We start from the raw sequence: 20,909 nt of genomic DNA on the forward strand, positions 1-20,909 counted from the left end.
CTTTTGGAGGCAGAAGAGTGGCCAACACTGGTACTGTCTGAATTGTGCAACCCAGATGCGCATGATTTTGAGAGGGAATCAGGACAGACTTTTGGAAGTTGACAGTGAACCCCAGACTTTGAAGCAGAGACACAGTGAACTCCAGATCCTGTAACAGGCAACTGATAGAAGGTGCCTTAAGCAACAGGCCATCTGCAAAAGGCTATCACAGGAACTAGGCATTTTTGTGAATAACCTTGGGGTAGTACAGAGGCAAAAGAGCTAAGCAAAGAACTGAAACCGAGAGGAAGAAACAGAGAAATGTAAAAAAAAAAAAAAAAAAAAAAAACTTCCTGAAAACAGGGTGAATAGGAATATGAAGGTAATCATTCTTCAGATCCAAGGACATCAGAAAAGCTTGGGGTATTAAATGAGGAAACAGGGTTTGAAGAGGGAACATCTGAAAAGAAGGAATTTGAGAAAGGTGTTGAGAAAGGAGAGATCCAGAATAGGTCTTCAAGTGCCCTCCTTCCGAGGAACCAGGAACATCCTGAAGTAAAATCACTTTCCTACTTGGGAAGGAGGGACACGTTGAACAGTTCCCTGGTCCACCAGGGACCCAAGGACCTCTGAGAAATGAGGAAGTTGTTCCAGAGGAGGTTGGAGAATCCCTGAAAAAGGAGGAAGAGATTTCCACACCATGAAGTACATGTGATGGATGACAGACAGAACCCAAGAATCTGAGGTGATGAGATGCCAGTTTGGAAGACAGAGGGAGACCCGAAGAGACAAGGGAACTGGCCGAGGGGAGGGTGGGTAAGATGTCAAACAGAAGCAGGCTTATCAGATAAAGGAGGCTTCTGGGCCACAGTACCCTGAGAATATTTAGCAGGAGGAGGTTGCCTACCACCTTTCCTGCCGTTAGTGGCTTGATGAGGCTGCTTGTGAGCAAAAGCAGGCCTAGTAGGATAATTCCACTGGAACTCAGGGATAGGAGAGACACAATATGTTTAAGGTCTTCCAAAGGCTTGCCCTTTTCTTTTAGAGACTTAACATTATCATCATCAGCAGCCCCAAAGAGATTTTATTATCCAAAAAAGCATACAGCAACTTGGCCTTAATGTCTTCAGGACACCTCATATCAGACCCAAAAGCAGCAGCTCTGGAAGAGGTATCAGCAGCAGCATCATAGCTACATCTGATAGTGTGATGACCCACCTGAGAGGTAGAACCCAAAAGAGAAAGAGCAGAAGATTTTGCCTTGGAAATAAGGAGGTTGGAAAGAGCTTGACAAGTTTGGGCAATCAAGACCAGAGGATATCTGGTCATGTGGGTCTGGTAACTGATGGTCCAAAAGGCCAAAGTAGAAGCAGTATAAACCTTTTTACCAATTCTCTCCATTGCCCTACTATCCTTATCTCGAGGCAGAGGCTTGGAAAATGGCAAGAGTTTGGAAGGATTGTTAGAGGAGACTAACACCACAGCAGGGTCAAAAGGAGGACACTTAAAAATTGACAAGCCTCAGGAACCTTATAGAACATATCAGGATTCTTTGGAGCAGGAGGGTGAGAATCAAGAAAAGTATAAGCAGCTATAAAGGTGTCTAACAAAGCAGCCAACACAGGAGGTACTGCAGAAGGTTTAGAAGTGTCCACCTGAAGCAGCTTATAATACCTTTTCTGGATATCAAATACTTAAGAAAAATCCCATATAAGCTATTCCATCATTCTAGCTAAAGTGTCTCCAAAAGACAATTCCCCAAAAGGAGACTCTGGAATCAAATACTTTTCTTCATAAGAACCATAAGCCAAAGTTGAAGGTATGTAGGAAGAATAAGTCAAGAACCCCTCATCAGACTGAATTCTCATGTGTGGAATTGGGTTCCCTAGCCTATTAGGAAGGAGTAAAAGTCCAAGGGGAAGCAGGCACAGAAACCCCTTTGGGGAGGTTTCAGGGTCATTAAGGCATTTTGCAAACCCTGAGTAAACTCCTGCCATTCCATTTGAGGATCCTTAGGGTGTACAGAGGTATGCTCAGTCTTTTGCTTTTTCTTGGATGGGACGTCAGCCCTAACAAACACCAGGGATTTATATCCTTTGTGAGCTTCAATAAGAGTACTTGGAACCTCTTCCCTGACCAGACTCTGCGGAATCCCCCAAGGGCCCTCCGATATGATCAACTGAAGTTGCCCCTCGATGTCTGGAAAAGATGCCCGCAAAGCCTCAGAAGATGTGTGAAAAAAAGGATCTGACACAGCCTCCAACTGGGTCTTGGCACAGGAATCCAACCAAGACACCGGATGGTCTACAGAGCTATCACTCGCTTCTAGAGAAACATCCAGTAGAGGCTGGACAGCCAATGAATCAGGACGACATTACATGGCCTTCTTCTTGCTTAATGGTATCTCAGGGTTAGAAGATTACACCATGCTATCTTGAGCCAACAGCTAAAATCTCTGGTTCTCAAGCTAGATGGCCAGGGAAGACAACAGACTTCAAAGTAAAGAGTCTTAGGCACAAATGTTTTACAAATGCTACAGGATGCATTGTCGTGGGAAACACGCAGACAAAAAAGACACTGTCCATGATGATCCTTATGGGAATCTGCCTCCCATACTGACATTTTTCCTTCTCGGATAATATGAACTCTAGGTAACCAAAAAAAGAACAAGACCAAAGAAAAAAGTCCCCAATGGGGCACTTATCTGACAGCTAGGTATTCAGCACAGCAAAGGGGTGTTCAGATCGATGAGCAAAGATGTTCTGGGTAACTGGGTTCGTATGTCACCTTTATGCCCTATGTTCTGAACAGGGAGCATACATGTGATATACAGTGCATACAAGATCTAAAGATATTGGTATACTGGCCGGATGTTGGGCTATCCTTGGCAGCAGATCCCTATGGTGAAGAATACAGCAACAGTAATATAGAAGGACAACAATGTCTACCCAGTTACAGTCATTTCCTTTTCTGATGCATCAAATTAAATGCCATTAAATGCACATCTTCCACAGCTACACCCTCTACCCATTTCTACCAAATATATTACCTAAATGACATTACACTTATACAGTCCTCAGATACACTCTTTCTAGTCTGTTACATTCTCAGTCTTCCCAAATATACCCACTTAGACATCATTGTAGCCATACAGTATCGGATGTTAAAGCTCTTGTTACACAGCTAAGCACACAGTCAGGAAGTAACCTCACAGCTGAAACCTAATGTTTTGGAGCTTATGTAAAAGAAGGGGATGGTTGACTCTACTGAAAGTCCTTCTAAGATCAATAAATATCCCAGCACAGCACATATAACACCTTCTTCCGTGCTTGCATAAATGGCGTTTAGTTGGAATATATAGTGCAATGAGACTTTTATGATCTTCTTGGAATCTATGCTGAGGGTCAAACATTATTCCATATTTATTGATGTGTCTCCACGAGGTGTTTATTGACTAATTTTTTTCAAACAGGAAATTCAGGCAGATCAGAACTTCTTTGCTTTGTGGCCTTGTATGCATCTTCCAGCTTTTCAGATAACTGCCTGCATTTAATTTTGAGTTGTTTTACTTCATTTTCCAGATCTCGAACATACTCTGCAGAGAAAAAAAGTACAGCAAAAATGAAAGATCTGTGTTGTCTGTTTCTGTCCATTCCTCAACATGTGGATTTCAGAGCCACCTTTAAGCTTTGGAGCCAGTACTCAGGCTCCTCCCTTTACCCATAATCTCTGTGTAAGAAGCAAGCTACCTCAGATCGAGTTTGCCCACCAAACAGAAATTTAGTTAAAAAGAAGATAATAGCTAAAATACCATCTGATTTAAACACTGCCAGTCTGTACAGAGATAGAGAACCTCCAGATGCCAAGGCTAGGTCAGCTAGAGTCATTCCAGTATGACAATGTGAAACTATATACAAAAAAAAAGGATGAGGGATGGTGGGTGGGTAGTTGAGGGAGGAGGGAAACAGACAACACAGATCTATCACTAAGGTGAGTATCTGATTTTCTTTTTTTCCATCGTTTCTTCAACATATGGGAGACAGTCCCCAGCTACTTTATTACTTGGATGGTTTATGGAATGATTTTCCAGAGTACAGCTGAACCAAAAGAAGCTCTAGGCCTGGAATGTATATCTAATTTGTAGTGTGAGATGAAAGTATGAACATTGGAACAGGTAGTTGCAGCACATGTTGTCAATTTGTACACTACAAAAGAAGGCTGTAGATGAAGTCACAGATCTTCTAGTGGAATGAGCTTTTGGAATTGTAGAAAGCGAGATAAGTAAAAGTCTGACCAGCCTCATATGTAAGGCCATGGAAAGAATCATCATGGACATGATAAATGAGGACATAGATAACCTGCAAATGTTATACCCATCACAGTTCGGATTTGTAAAGGAAGGTCATGCCTATTAAATCTGGTGGACTTTTCTGAGAGGGTCACCAAAGCACTGGATGAAGGCAAGATTGTGCACATAGCTTACCTTGACCTGGCCAAGGATTTTGATACAACACCCTACTCAAGCATAATAGACAAGCTCACAAAATTTATGTATAAACCTTTTTATCACCCTCTGGATAGCCAACTGGCTCATTGATGGGACCTAGGAGGTCAAAATAGGTGAATCCACCTCCACTAAGAGGACAGTCACTAGCGGAGTCCCCCATTGCTCATTACTGGCCAGCTCCTTTTTGGCATCTATTTCTCTGAAATAAAAGCAAGTGCTGAAGGATTATGGCTGACTACATTTGCAGAGGTTATCATCGACTCCCCTGCACAAACTAGCATTCTTCAAGAAGGCCCATTGTGTCAAACTCATGGTCTTAAATTCAATGCTAAGAAATGCATAATTCTACTCTTTGTGAGGTCAACCATCCTGGCTAATTACAATGCTGATCATACGACCCTAAGAATCAACCCAGTGGTCAGGGATCTGGTTATGCATGTAGACAGTAGTCTTACCTTCAACCACCACATGGCCACATTGGTGAGGAAATCCTTTTATTTCACACAACTTGTAAGTAAGAGCATGGCATCTTGGTATGAAGAGGTTATTATCCCACTGTACTCCACCCATGTCAGACCAATTATAGAATACAATGCAACCTTTGGTATGTACCTGACCAGGCATATGCATCAATTATAGTGACCACAGAGGTTCCTTACAAAAAGAATACAAGATGTTAACAAACTTGCCTTATGCAGAGTGCCTTAAAACCCCTTGCTTCTCAGACTTCAAAGTAAAGAGTCTTAGGCACAAATGTTTTACAAATGCTACAGGATGCATTGTCGTGGGAAACACGCAGACAAAAAAGACACTGTCCATGATGATCCTTATGGGAATCTGCCTCCCATACTGACATTTTTCCTTCTCGGATAATATGAACTCTAGGTAACCAAAAAAAGAACAAGACCAAAGAAAAAAGTCCCCAATGGGGCACTTATCTGACAGCTAGGTATTCAGCACAGCAAAGGGGTGTTCAGATCGATGAGCAATGATGGTGTTTGGACTGTCAGCAAAGATGTTCTGGGTAACTGGGTTCGTATGTCACCTTTATGCCCTATGTTCTGAACAGGGAGCATACATGTGATATACAGTGCATACAAGATCTAAAGATATTGGTATACTGGCCGGATGTTGGGCTATCCTTGGCAGCAGATCCCTATGGTGAAGAATACAGCAACAGTAATATAGAAGGACAACAATGTCTACCCAGTTACAGTCATTTCCTTTTCTGATGCATCAAATTAAATGCCATTAAATGCACATCTTCCACAGCTACACCCTCTACCCATTTCTACCAAATATATTACCTAAATGACATTACACTTATACAGTCCTCAGATACACTCTTTCTAGTCTGTTACATTCTCAGTCTTCCCAAATATACCCACTTAGACATCATTGTAGCCATACAGTATCGGATGTTAAAGCTCTTGTTACACAGCTAAGCACACAGTCAGGAAGTAACCTCACAGCTGAAACCTAATGTTTTGGAGCTTATGTAAAAGAAGGGGATGGTTGACTCTACTGAAAGTCCTTCTAAGATCAATAAATATCCCAGCACAGCACATATAACACCTTCTTCCGTGCTTGCATAAATGGCGTTTAGTTGGAATATATAGTGCAATGAGACTTTTATGATCTTCTTGGAATCTATGCTGAGGGTCAAACATTATTCCATATTTATTGATGTGTCTCCACGAGGTGTTTATTGACTAATTTTTTTCAAAGATTTTTGGAAACGGTAGAGAGGGGAGATGGGTATATAATCCTAGGGTCAGTAGTGGGCGTGCCTTTAATAATGCAACTATTAGGGAGTGTATAAATTGTCTAAGAACAGTACTGGAAGAATGTTGCAAACTGTACATAATAAGGGTGAGTGGTTTAGATATCTCTTTGGCAAACTAATTTTTGGAAGTAGCAATGGAAAGAGTAAGAATCTCGATTGTGTTTATTTTCTAAATTTATCAGCAGATCTCGGCTACTGATTTTCCAGAAATATGTTTGAAATAGAATATTGGTAAAATGTCATTAGAGTTTTGTTCATGTGCTATTTGCATTCTGTATGTATGCCCACTACATATTCCTCTAACCACGGCATGTGTCTATGCCATGTACTAAAAGTCTTCCTACATTTGTAGGCTGTTCTACTGTTTACTTTTTATAATGTTTTTTGTTCTTCGAGCCGAGGAACAATTGAAATGGGTCCTTTTGGATCAGTCCATTATGCCTGTCAGTAAACAAACAAACATTTGCACCTCTATCCAAATCTTCCAAAGACACGCCTCTGCTCAATGTTACATGCATATCCTTCACAGCAGCGCTCACCATCCTTTTAGTGCCTCACTCACCATAAATACAAATGCCTCCTCTTCTATATCAGTATTATCTTAGATACATGTAGTACATAGAGTGCAGTGATTAAGCCCCACAAACGGGAAAAAGACAAGTTTGTTAAAGCACCTTTCTTACATTAGAAAAGTCCCTAAGCATTAAGAACAGGGCTTGAGCTACAGGCTCACAGCAGCCAGTGCCAAGCACCACAGAATAGTGGCAGAAGCTAAAACAGCATTAAAAGTTGTTAAGACATTTCATTCTATCACAAAATTAAACAAAAGGAGTGATAGTGTAGCATGTCATAGCACTTAAAACCATTAGTTCCTCAGAGGAACACTTTGCTTCAGCTCACTATCTCTGAGCCAAAAGTGCTAAGTGTTTAATGGCTTTCAAAGCTTGTAAAAAAATTTGCACTCCTAAGCTCCATGCACTACAAATAACTATGATCAGGTTTCCACTTGTAAGTATGCACAGAGCTCGAGTTTCTCTTCATTCTCCTCTTAAGGTGAATTTCTTGCCACTCGTATATCAATCACACAAGTTGTTTATGACCAAAGATTTTATCAGGATCCTTTACATATAGCTCCACACAGTTACACAGCTCTCTGAAAACAAACCTTCAGATGTATAAAACTGACACCAATGCTTTTCTGAGCATGCTCAAAGTAAATTATGAATTGTGCAAAAATAAACTAAATCAGCATGTGTCTCAGCTTTCCCGGATTTCTTAAATACAGACAAAATGACTGCAAGGCACTTTAACAGTTGCGTTGTCAATGCAAAGAGAATCATCCAATATGGTTTCCCTTACCAATGGTTTCATTCAGAAGCCTGATGTGGTTTTGCAGATATATATTGTCAGCAGAAACAGGAAATTCAGGCAGATCAGAACTTCTTTGCTTTGTGGCCTTGTATGCATCTTCCAGCTTTTCAGATAACTGCCTGCATTTAATTTTGAGTTGTTTTACTTCATTTTCCAGATCTCGAACATACTCTGCAGAGAAAAAAAGTACAGCAAAAATGAAAGATCTGTGTTGTCTGTTTCTGTCCATTCCTCAACATGTGGATTTCAGAGCCACCTTTAAGCTTTGGAGCCAGTACTCAGGCTCCTCCCTTTTTATCACCCTCTGGATAGCCAACTGGCTCATTGATGGGACCTAGGAGGTCAAAATAGGTGAATCCACCTCCACTAAGAGGACAGTCACTAGCGGAGTCCCCCAGTGCTCATTACTGGCCAGCTCCTTTTTGGCATCTATTTCTCTGAAATAAAAGCAAGTGCTGAAGGATTATGGCTGACTACATTTGCAGAGGTTATCATCGACTCCCCTGCACAAACTAGCATTCTTCAAGAAGGCCCATTGTGTCAAACTCATGGTCTTAAATTCAATGCTAAGAAATGCATAATTCTACTCTTTGTGAGGTCAACCATCCTGGCTAATTACAATGCTGATCATACGACCCTAAGAATCAACCCAGTGGTCAGGGATCTGGGTATGCATGTAGACAGTAGTCTTACCTTCAACCACCACCTGGCCACATTGGTGAGGAAATCCTTTTATTTCACACAACTTGTAAGTAAGAGCATGGCATCTTGGTATGAAGAGGTTATTATCCCACTGTACTCCACCCATGTCAGACCAATTATAGAGTACAATGCAACCTTTGGTATGTACCTGACCAGGCATATGCATCAATTATAGTGACCACAGAGGTTCCTTACAAAAAGAATACAAGATGTTAACAAACTTGCCTTATGCAGAGTGCCTTAAAACCCCTTGCTTCTCAGTCTCCTGTAGAATGCTGAGGAGTGATCTATGCCTGGCCTACAAGGCATCCACAAACCTCTCACTTATGAATCTCCTGCATATTTGTAAGTCAAACAGTACCAGAAATTCACAGTCTAAGAATCTGAATTTTGTCTGGGACTTACACAGAACATGCTGGAGAGACAGCTAAGTGTCCCACAGACTGCCCCTCCTAAGCAGCAGGCTTCTTGTGAAGCTGAGTTAGTCTATTACTCAATTTAAGCCCAGCCTAGACTAGTGGTTGAGGAAAAGAAAATTTACACCGGGCTTGTCACCTACGTCTCTTATGGACAGAAGTAGCTTATAAATGCCTGGCCATCAATGTCCTACTTGGATACAGGACATCAATATTCTTTTGGGAAAACTTGGCTAGGCTTAGAAAGGCCCTCTGGGTCATTAACCTGGTAACAATCTATGAATCTTTTTTGATAAATGTAAGATATGCACTCCAACAATCAGAGTGAGAGGGTGACTATGGATACTCCTTATCCCAGTTTAGTAGTTGAAAAGGATAAAAATAATTGGTTAGATTTTCTGAAAGTTTTTATCTGATGTAAGTAAAAATGTAACTGACAATGAACATCTAGCAAATGTAATGTATATTCACCCGTGTTTGAAAAATTTGGAAAGAAACTGGAGGATTTATGGATATAATGATTCAGAAGCCACCTTAGGGAGAAAAGAAAAGTTGTTTTTCAGGTACATTATGTCTTTGTGAATGTTTGAGGACAAGGCGTATAGCTCAGAAATTCTCCTGGCGGAAGTGATAGCAACCATAAATAAGGCATTCCATGATAAAGTCTTTAGGTCAACCCTACCAGAAGTTTAAAATGGGGGACCAGTCAATGCCTGCTGCAAAATAGTAACTGAATCTCTAAGCAGTGACTTAGCAGAAAAAATCCTCTAAGGAAAGTCTTGGATAGTGTAAGGGATGCTATAGGCATATGATTTTCACCCACATGGAAAGAGGAAATTGCAGCTAACTGTACTTTGATGGAGGTGAAGCTGGATCCACATTGAAAAAGATAGGCAAGAAAGTCCAAATATTGTTGGTAGAGGAGCTGAGAAGGGGGTGAATATTATTTTCATCCACCCAAATAGAAAAAGTTTTCATTGCTTTTTCAAAATTTTCTGTTAAATGGTTTTTCGGAAAAGGGCAAAATGTGGACAAGTGAAGATGAAAACTTGGGCTGTCAAACCATCATTGGAATTGGAGAAACCACACAGTCAGTTTGAGGAACTGAATGTTTGGGTGAGGCAACCGTGATGGGTGAGAAAGTAGATCTGGGTCTGAGCCCAGCACTCAGGGTGGGTGGACTAGAAGCCAGAGGAAGGGAAACCATACTTGTTGCGGTCAATAAGGTGCTATAAGCATGACTGTGACCTTCATCTGAGATACTTTCTGCAGAAAGTTTGGAATCTGGGGCATCAAAGGAGTCTCAGAAGCCATGAATTGTGTTAGAGCATCCCTGGCCAACTCCCCCTCTTGGGGAATTAAAGAGAAGAACTTGCTGTATTTAGTGTTGTGGGGAGAGGCGAAGAGATCACAGCAAGACCGTCCCCCCAATGGCTGAAAACCCAGTCCATTACTAATGGATTGAGGGACCGCTTGTGAGGCAGTACAGTTGACCTGTTCAGCCTGTCCACAGGGATACTGGATTTTCGCAGAATGTGAAGTGCTATTAAAAAGCAGCAAGAAGATATCACCCACTGCCACACTCTCATGGCCTCTCAACACAACAGATAAGATCTGGTTCCTCCCTGTTTGTTGCTGTACCAAACGACTGCCATGTTGTTTGGATAGAAATCACATCCAAGGGAGACAGTTATGAAAAGCCTGCGGTGCTAGGATAAGATCTCCTCTCACTGATGTGTAGTCTCATCGATGTCACTGATGCGTAGACTGGTCTCTATGTTTCTTGGACTGTCTTTCCCAGATAATGCCCCACCCCCACCCCAGTTGGGAAGTGTCCATGATCACTGTGGCTTGAGGTGGGAGGAAGAACAAAAAGACGTCCTTGAAAAACATGTGAGGATTCCAGTCTCTACTGTATGTATGTTTTGCAAATGTTTGTTAGTGACACTTGAAAAGACATGGGTTGCTTCCTGATTGTCCACTGAACTGCCAGAGACCACTGATGTGTCCACATGTAGAATCTGGCTAGAGGAACTAATGTGATAGAGGCTGCTATGCAGTCCAAAAAGCAAATAATTTGTTTTGCTGGTTGTTTCTGGTGAGATAAACCATCCTAGACTTGTTGGTGAAGTGATGCAACTCTTGTCTGGGGGAATCCTTGCTATATGAAGATTTGTGTCCTGAAGTACTTCAATAAAATCTAGTGACTCTACTGGTTGTGGCTTGGATTTTGTTAGATTCACAGCAATCCCCTGGTCTGTACACAGTTGATGCAAGGAGTCTCTGGCTTGAATGAGTAGTTTTCTGGTAGTGGTGGTGATGAGCCAGTCATCCAAATATGGAAATACCTGGAAAGCTTGCAGTCATATATGAGCTGACAGTACTGTCATGCATTTGGTAATCACCCTGGCGGGCTATGGTGAGACCAAGAAGTACAGCTCTGAATTAGAAATGACTGACTCCCAAATGGTACTGAAGATACTTTCTGGGCATCCTGAAGATCTATCAAGCACATTCAGTCATTCTTCCTTGTAAGAGAAAGAAGGGACTGAACTGTTACCATCTGGAATTTTGTTTGCTTCATAAACCTGTTCAAGTGGCTTAGGTACAAAACGTCCTAAGGTTCCCATTTTTCTTTAACATTATAAAGAATCTTGAATAAATTCTGGATCCTCGGTTGGTCTTGAAGCACCTCTTGAATGTCTCACTTTCTTAAAAGCTTCCTTATTTCTGAAGCAGCCTGTTCCCTTTATAAGGGTGTTACATCAAGAGATCTTTCTGAGTATGGAGGAAGTGTATGGAAGGGAAGAGAATGAAATAGCCTCTGGTAAAGATCCTTTGCATCCATCTTCTTGAGTGATGGCTGCCCAGGTTGTTGACTGCAAGGAAAAGTAGCCCCCTGACTGCCTCCAGAGTGCAAAAGTTAGGTAATCATTCAGGAGCACTGGAAAGTTTTTTCCAAGAAAGGGTCTCTGAAGCTTTGATTTTGCATCCTACCTCTGCACCTTGGGTGAAGTCCATTATAAGAGTTTCCCCCTCTGCCCCAGGGATCTCTTTCTCCAGAAGTATCCAAGTCCTTGAGATTTACAGAACCAATTTTTCTTGCCTCCATTCTGGTTTCTGGAGAAGGTTCGATGAGGGGGTGAAGAATTTGATCCATATGGCAGATAAAGATTTACCATCCTTCTCACTTCTCAAGACAGTCTCTTTAACTTTGGAACCACAAAGGGTTGATCCACTGTATGAAGCACTAAAAAAGGATGTCTTGGAATATTCTTCAAAGTCACATAACCACATCCAGAGATGTCTCCTTATGAAAATATGTGTGCCGGCTGCTCTAGATGCACCCCCTGTGGCATTAGAGATAAGGTGTACAGAGGCATTGGATAAAGACTGTAGGGTAGCCAAAAAGGTCCCTGAGAGAAATCTGGTGTTTTCTATGATCAAATCTCTCTGGAAATTCATAACATGTGCCAAGTAATTAAGCACTCTCACCAAAATGTAGATGAGGTGTAAACAAGCTTTCCAAATCTGTCCAGTGTACTTGATTCCCTATTTGGTGAATGGCTACAGGAATCTTCTCCTGCAAGTTTCTGAATCTACTATGGGCCCCTTGCTCCAATGAAGACTGTCTTTGGGAGAAACAAGAAATTTGTCAAGATCCTTGGTAATAGGCTCAGGTCTGTCCAGCTCCTTCTACGTCCACATAGCGATCAGGTCAATCATATTTCTGTCTGGGGGAACTACCCAAAAGGTATATGAGCTAGAATGAAAAGCCTCAACGAAAACTGACTCTTCTGAAAAAGGCACTTGGGAAGACCAGCCCTCTTTTTGTCTGAGAAGTTTGAGTATCTCTCCGAACAAGACATCCTCAGGGGTGGGATCATCAAAGTGAATATCAGTGGTAGGGGATTGCTCAAGAGAATTCAAGTGTCTCCTTTTGCACCTATGTTTCCTGTGTGCCTCTTCTGTGTGGTGTACAGCAGAGGACTTGGGAGCTGACATAGCTCCTGCCAGGAGGACTGACTCAAGGCTTCTGGAACTGCTTGCCCTGATGGGACAAGAGAAGCAAGCTGTGGACCCTGGGAAATTGTATGGAGGAGGGTTGGATCAGATTCCTAGGGAGTAGCCTTCTGTCTAGTTTCAGACAGCACTCTCTCGAAAGCCTCAAACACTGAGCTTGACATGGATCCAGGGAGCCTCACTTTAAGTGCTGAAACTCATGAAGGTGGCTCAACCCTAAATGCCATTTGGCTGGGATGTGAAGCTGACAGCAGAGCTGAACTGTCAAGTATTGAAGCTCCTAGAGGGAGGAATTGATCCAAAGACTTCAGGTCCAATCCTACCCTATCGGAGTTGATGTTGATTCAGTTCAGAGACTCAGATGGATCTGACAGGGGTGGAGACAACCTCATCAAAGAACTCAGAGTCAAGGATGTAAAAACTTTCTGTTCTGATACAGATCTGCCCTGGGTAAGAGTTAGATCCAAGGGCTCTGATCGGAGAGGTCAGACTGGGAAGCAGCCACTAAACAATGAAGGGAAGTAGTAGTTACTCTTGCTCTGATAGGGGCTGGAGCCAGAAGGATCCCCAATTTAATCTAATTCTGAAGAAATCTCCTCATCATCCTATCTACATTAGCTTCAAGGGAGTCTGGACCGGAGACATTTTCTTACAAGTTTTAGACTTTTCTCATTCTCTCCTTTTCTCTTTTGACTTGTCAGATACCTTTTTGGCTGAAGAAGGAGAACAGGAAGCAACAGCAGCAGACTTCCCTGACTTAGAACGGAGTTTGTCTCACTGTTGAAGGCTGAAGGAGCCCCTTCAAAATAAGTTTATTCCTCCTTTTACTGATGACCCAACAGCCTAAGGTCTCACAAATGAAGCAGGAGTCATCCAGTTGTGATGGTCCTAAACAGCAGATGCACTTGTCATGCATGTCCAAGCTTGACAGCTTGTGCGAACAAGTTATATACATTTTTAAACTCTGATGGTTTATCAGCCATCCTAGAAGAAGAAAAAGATAAATGACAGACAAAAATACCCTTCATACAAACTATATGACTAAGGTAAATTACACTAAGAACAAATCTGCTTTTTTAAAGTAGATTCCAGTGACAAGAACGAGGAGAAAGAAAATAGGATAAAAATTAAAAGAGGGGAGGAGTGTAATATGCATAAAGTGCTAGCAGGGATGTGTGACAGAAGAACAAAAATGAACTCAAAATGAAATACTCATCTTTTCACAGCATTCCTACACAGTCTTCCTATACATTCCTTCCTGAACACCAAAGATCCATCAATCACTTATGATGGCAAACAAGATCCATGATATGGGTAAGACTAAGAGTCTGAGCACATGATCCAAAGCCTAGAAGTGGCCAAAGTTGGATCCAAAACCCATATGTTGAGGAATGGATGGAAAAGACATCAGATTGTCAGTTTTCTGCATACTGTCAAATGAATAATTTATAAAAACAGTATTCTATTAAAGTCTAAACTAGAATTCCAAGATCAGTAAAAGCCAGTCACTGCATCAGAGAAGTTTGCAGAAAAGTATGAAGAAGAACTGGTGTGTCAGGAAGCAGAATCAGCAGTGTCAGGAAAAGCAACCCATCAAAATAACAGGATGTTGAGTATTACAGAAAGTGACAGACTGATGGACACATCAGGACTGGGAAGGTACCAGATAATGTATGTGCCATGAGATGCAAGTGGGGGAATTGCAGGGGATCACAGGAGGTATTAGGTAGACATGGAGGTTTCCTGACAAAGACAAACTGGCATAAAAGAAGACACCTGAAATTAAAGTTTCATTTGTTGGGGAAGTCAAAGAACACACCAGACAAAAATTAAGGGGTGTGGACATAGAAATGGATACTAGAGGAAGTCCTAGTGAAAAGAGCTCACAGAATGTACCACAGTGAAACTAAAGGGGTGAGGACATACATGAGGGATATCAAAATAAAAGTGTGGGATATTAAAATAAAGGTATGATTCAAATGAAGGGATGAAGTACATCAACAGAGAAATCAGAGGAGGAGTTATCAGACAGAAATGCATACAGAAAATGGAAGATTATAGAAGCTATCAGGCAGGATAAGGGTGGGATGAAGTGGTGTCACAGAAGGTATTAAATGGAAAAGTAGTTAAGACACAGAAAGAACATACTCAAAGATGATTAGTAGACAGAGAAAAAATGAGCATTAGTAATGGAAAAAAATTACAATTGTGTAAAATCTTACCACAACAGTAGATGTCCTTCCCTTCACTGTTATAGTATTCCTTACATTAAGCATTCGCCTGCCAAGGGTAGCCTGACGTCCGCCCAGTATACCAAAACTTTAAGTTGTTATACGGACGTCGTACATCACAAGTATGCTCTTTGCTCATGGCATAGGGCATAAAGGTGACATACGGATGTACCTTCCTCAGAACTGAAAAGTCCCAGGAGGAACAACAGTCCAAGGAGTAAAAGAGGAACATGTGCATCCAGAAGGAAAAAAAGAAAAATGGGAAGGAGGGAGGGAGTGAATACTGTAACAGTGAAGTGAAGTAAAGGACATCTACTGTTTGGTAAGATTATGTCCTGCAATATCACTTTTGCAGTATTCCTTACATTAGGGACAGTACAAAACCTGAAGAAGAAACTTGGGAGGAGGAAGGTCCAACAGAGCCCTCAATAAAGCCATGCAGGGTAGCCCTGGCAAATTCGTCTCTAGGCCTGGAAACCATATCCAACTTCTATTGCTTGGTAAAAGTATGCGCAGAAGACCAGGCAGCTGTCTCAAGGATGGAGTTGGTATCCAATCCTTTGAAAAAAGCAACAGAAAAAGCCACAATCCTGGTAGAATAAGCCTTGACAGAAGAAGAAAGGCTTTTCCCATAAAAAGAGTAACAAAAGGAAATGGCATTAAAGATCCAGGAAGACACCATTTGCTTAGAAACAGCCAAACCTAAAGACCTAGGATGAAAGGATACAAAAAGTTGCTCAGATTTATGAATGGCTTTAGTTTTATCTAAATGCTATCTGAGATGTCTATGCAAATCCAAGGTGTGGAGAATTGCAGAGAAGGGAAAACCATGGGCAAATGAATGACCCTGTGCATAAAGGAAAGATTAGTACGAAGAGACATCCTGTCCCTGTGAAGAACTAAAAAAGGAGGTACAGCCATAAGGGCCTGAAGCTCAGATACCCTTCTAGTTGAAGTAAGGGTCAAAAGAAGCACAGTCCTAGATGTATAATGCTGCAAGGAAGCTGAAGCTGCAGGCTCAAAAGAAGCCCAAGTCAATTTCTCAAGAACAAAATTAAGGCCCCAGGAAAGAGGAATAGGTTTTGTGTGAGCCCTAATATGAAGGACGCCTTTAAGGAATTGTTTGACCTCAAATCTAGAAGCCAAAGGAGGAGTCAAAGGCAGACAAGCAGAAATAGCTGAAAGGTGAGCTTTAACCGAAGAGTAAGCAAACCCAGCATTGAGCAATTCACACAAATTAGACAGAACCAAAGGATCTTCCACAGAAAGTGGATTAAGTTTACGAGCAAGACACCAAACAGAAAATCTCTTCTATTTGGATAAATAAGATTTTCTGGTAGTGGGTTTCCTGGCCTCTTGCAGAACCTGAAGCACGTCCTCAGAAAAAAGGTGCCTAAAAGGGATCAAAACCCTATCACCCAAAGTGTCAGCAGAAGAGTAGATAAATGGGGATGGATAAGAGACCCCTTGTCTTGTGTGAGTAGGTCCACCCTGTGAGGTAACTTGTGGTGATTGCCCTTGGCTAAGTGCAGAAAAAGAGGGGAACAATGCTGTCTGGGCCAAAAGGGATTCTCCAACATGATTTTGGGAGAGTCTTGTTCTATCTTGAACAGGACCCTTGAAATAAGAGGAAGGGGTGGGAAGGTATAAAGAAACAACCCCCTTCCAAGAGCAAGAGAGGGTGTCCACCTTCCAAGCCAGAGGACATGGGACGCTGGTGCAAAAGAGAGGAAGTTGTCTGTTCAGAGAGGAGACAAAAAGATCTACCTGAGGAGTACCCCACTGGTGGACAATGTCCAGAAACACATCTCTGTGAAGCATCCATTCATAAGTCTGTGTTATGGACCTGCTCAAAGAGTCTGCCACAAAGTTCTGTTCTGAAAGAATGTAAACATTACTGTGGTATTGTCTGTAAAGATTTTGAGAGGTCCTGGAAGAAATAGAGAATGGAAGGCCTGAACAGCCAAAAGAACAGCCCTCATCTCTTTGATGTTGATACTGTCTTTCTTCTGGTGAAGGGACCAAAGGCCCTGAACCTTCAAAAGGCCAAAAGAAGCTCCTCACCCCACTTCTGAGGCATCCGAAAAGAGTTCCTGAGAGGGGACTGGAGGCTGAAAAGGAACCTTCAAAAGGCCAAAAGAAGCTCCTCACCCCACTTCTGAGGCATCCGAAAAGAGTTCCTGAGAGGGGACTGGAGGCTGAAAAGGAAGTCCTGGGTTGACAAACAGTTGATGAATCCACCAGTTAAGCTATAGCTTGAGGCATGGAAGAGGAGGAACTGGAACAACCAAAGGATGAGAATGTTGAAGCCAGACTGACTTTAGGAACCAGTGAGACGTTCTCATATGAAGCCTGGCTAGAGGAGGAACACAGCATCATTCATCAGGGGTATTACATTATATAGAAAGGGCCTTTAGAAACAAACTCAGTGGCTGTAATTGAAACCAGGGGAAGAAGGGACTGAAAAAATGCAATCAGATGTAAAGCTTTGGAAATCCCCTGAAAACGAATCACCTAAGAAAAACAAGTTCCTGAGAAGAAGTCAGGAAGGATTTTTGGAAATTTACTGTAAACCTTAGGTTCTGCAAGAGGCAAATAGCGTAGTGAAGGTGCTGAAGCAAGGTCTCTGGAGAGGAAGACTGAATGAGCAGGTCGTCTAAATAAGGAAAGGTCTGTATTCCCCTCGTCCTGCAGAAAGCAATCACAGGAGGAAGGCATTTGGTGAAGAACCTTGGGGCAGTAGAGAGGCCAAAGGGCACAGCAGAGAATTAAAAATGCAAGGAAAAGACAGAAACATAAAAATTTCCTGAAATGGGGGTGAATTGGAATATGGAGATAGACATCCTTGAACTCCAGAGAGACTAAGAAAGCCTGAGGCAGAAGAAGAAAAAACAGAGTTTGAAGGGATAGCATTCGAAGGGAAGGAACCTTTAAAAAGGTATTGAGATGAGAAACATCCAGAATGAGTCTCCAGGTGCCCAGAAACATTCTGGAATAAAACCCCTTCCCTTTTTGAGGAGCAGAAACTGCTAGGATGGTGCCTTCAGACAAAAGGCTCTGAAGGATAACCAGAAAAAGGGCAGCTGTTCCTGATGAGGTTGAGGAATACCCAGAAAAGGAGGAAGGGATTTCCACAACATTTAATACCCCTGATGAATGATGGCTAGAACCCAAGAATCCTGAGTGATCCTTAACTAACTGTGAAGAGACAGGGAAAAATGAAGAGATAGATGAACTTGACTTAGTATGGAGGGAAGAAGATAGTCAGACAGAACCTGGTTTGTCTGGAAAAGGAAGCTTCTGAGCTGTAGGAGTCTGAGTAGACTTAGCAGGAGAAGCCCTTCTAGAATCCTTTTTACCTTTGGGAGGAGGGCGAGACTGGCTACGTACAATGGCAGACTTGGTAGGATAATTCCTCTGAAATCTGGGAACAGGGGAAACAAAAATATGTTTCAATTCCTGCATAGTCTTACCCTTCTCCTGAAGACACTTACAAAGTTCAGCAACTGCAAAATCAAAAAGACTTTTATTGTAAAGAGCAGCACACATCAATTTGACCTTAATATCATCAGGCAAAGGCTGAAGGCAAAGAGAGGAATAATGCCTTAACACAGAACCAAAGGCACCAGCTCTAAACAAGGCATCAGCTGCATAACTACGTTTAATGGAATGGCAAGACACTTGAGAAGAGGATCCTTAAAAAGAGAGCGCCAAAGCTTTCCCCTCAGAAACTGGAAGGTCTGAAATAGCTTGAAAGGCCTGACAGAGAAGGACTAAAACATACCTAGTCATATGGGTCTGGTAATTCACAACCCAAAAGGTCAGGGTAGCAGCAGTGTACACCTTTTTGCCCAATCTTTCCATTGTCAAACTGACCTTGTCACAGTGAAGCAGTTTAGAGGAAGGCAAAAGCTTAGAAGGCTTATTGGAAGAGACAGAAATAACACAGGGGTCAGCAGAGGGACAACTGTGAAGAAATTTACAATCATCACATATCTTATAAAACTTGTCAAGTTTTTTAGGAGCAGGGGCCTAAGAATCTGGAGCCTAAAAAGCTGTTGAGAATGTATCCAAAAAAGCAGTAAGAACAGGAGGAACAGCAGAGGGCTATGGCGATTCTATTTGGAGGAGTTCAGAAAATACCTCGTCTGAACATCAGAAATCTGGGTGCAGTCCCACTTAAACAAAATTCCGTCATATGAGAGCTAGTATTCCCCAAAGGAAAGCTCTGCAAAAGAAGAGTCTGGACTAACAGAGTCTTCCTTCTCAGAACCATTATCCAAGGGAGAGGGAATCTGGAGGAGCAGGCCAAAGACTCTTCAGAGTCTAATTCCCTAATTCCTCATCGAAAGAACCCTGCTCCCTGGGCCTCTTAAGAGGACCGGGGGGGCAGGAACACAGACTCCCTGAGGGGGCTTCAAAGCAATGAGAGCATTAAATAATCCTGTGTATAATACTGCCATTCATGCTGTAGGATCCTTAGAAGCAGGGGAAATATACGTTGTCTTCTGCTTCTTCTTCTTTAAAGGGACATCGGCTCTAAACATCTTGGAAGCTTGGATCACTGCTGACACTCAATCAACACAGTGGGAATCTCCTCCCTAACAAGAATCTGCAGAACACCCTCAGTCCCTCGGATATTATCAGCCATGGTTCCCCCTGAACATCTGAAGCAGATATCTGCAGAACCTCCGGGGATGAGTGAGAAGCCAGATCCATGCCGGCTTCCAAACCAGTCGTAGCACAGAAATCCAATGGACAAGCCGGGTGATCCTTTGGGCTTTCACCAGTCTTGAGAGACACATCCGGGGGAGGCGGTACAGCAGAATAACCTGACTACTTTTTTGGCCTTCTTAGCAGATGGCTGACCCTTGGGCCAGGGCGATTCCACCATTGTACTCTGCACCAACAATTTAAGACACTGGTTTTCCAGGTAGATGGATAAGGAGGAGAGATGACTATGAAGAGTTTTAGTGACAAACACCTGACAAGTAGGGCATGACATATGGTCATGAGAAGCACCCAAGAAAAACAAACACTGCTCATGACAGTCCTTATGGAGAATCTGTCTCTCACACTGGCATTTTCCCTTTCTGGATGACATGTAACCTTACGACCAAAAGTAAAAGGCAAAATAAAAAAGAAAAACCCCAATGGGAACTTATCTGAAACAGACTGGTAACCAGCAGACAAACGAGCGTTTAGACCAATGATCAAAGTTAGCACTTGGCCTGGCTACAAAGACGTTCTGAGGAAGATATGTCTGTATGTCACCTTAATACCCTACACCATGAGTGTGAAGCAAACGTGTCATGTATGATGTCCATATAATAACCTAAGGCTATGGTATATTCTCCAGATATCAGGCTACCCTTAGCAGGGGATACATAATGTAAGAAATACTGCAACAGTGACATGGAAGAACATCATATCTGCCATAAAATAAGACTGTCCAGGGACAGTCAACTATAGTGAAAAAGACAGCTGGCTTGTGCCACTGCTTCCCTTCAGTGGAAATTAAGGTGGCTAAACTGTTCTTAAACTACAGACTCTTCCACATGGTTCATAGTCAGAGAAAGAAATGTTGGGCACCCCTTCCACAGGCATCACTCTCTCTAGAACCTCAGAGAGCCTAGACTTTGGCAATTTACCATATTCTGCCTGTCAGACTGAAGTCCTTGGGCATGATTAGCTCTGGCTGACCTGGAATGGCGGTCACATTACAGCGTAATCAAAACTGATCAAAGAGTACTAAGAATACTGTAATTTCTAAAATATACGAGGCCAACATTAATGGATCTAATTAGGGAATACTACAATCTAAAACATCAGAGATTGAGCTTAATGGAGCTTGTCAGAAAGTGCTCTTATTTGTAAAAACATCAGAATTCAGT

At 42.2% G+C, this 20,909-nt stretch overlaps 1 protein-coding gene across 1 annotated transcript in view; it reads right to left on the reverse strand.

Annotated features, from left to right (window-relative positions):
* The window catches only part of CCDC57 (coiled-coil domain containing 57), a 3,049,962-nt gene that overhangs the window by 1,232,729 nt on the left and 1,796,324 nt on the right, over positions 1 to 20,909 (reverse strand). The window contains exon 11 of the mRNA XM_044069731.1: positions 7,632 to 7,814. Within this exon, the coding sequence (XP_043925666.1) occupies positions 7,632 to 7,814 (183 nt within the window). The remainder of the gene's footprint in view (positions 1 to 7,631; positions 7,815 to 20,909) is intronic.

Source organism: Protopterus annectens, chromosome 4.part0, assembly GCF_019279795.1.
Source record: "Protopterus annectens isolate FY-2018-M chromosome 4.part0, PAN1.0, whole genome shotgun sequence".
In the NCBI taxonomy this organism is placed as follows: domain Eukaryota; kingdom Metazoa; phylum Chordata; order Ceratodontiformes; family Protopteridae; genus Protopterus; species Protopterus annectens.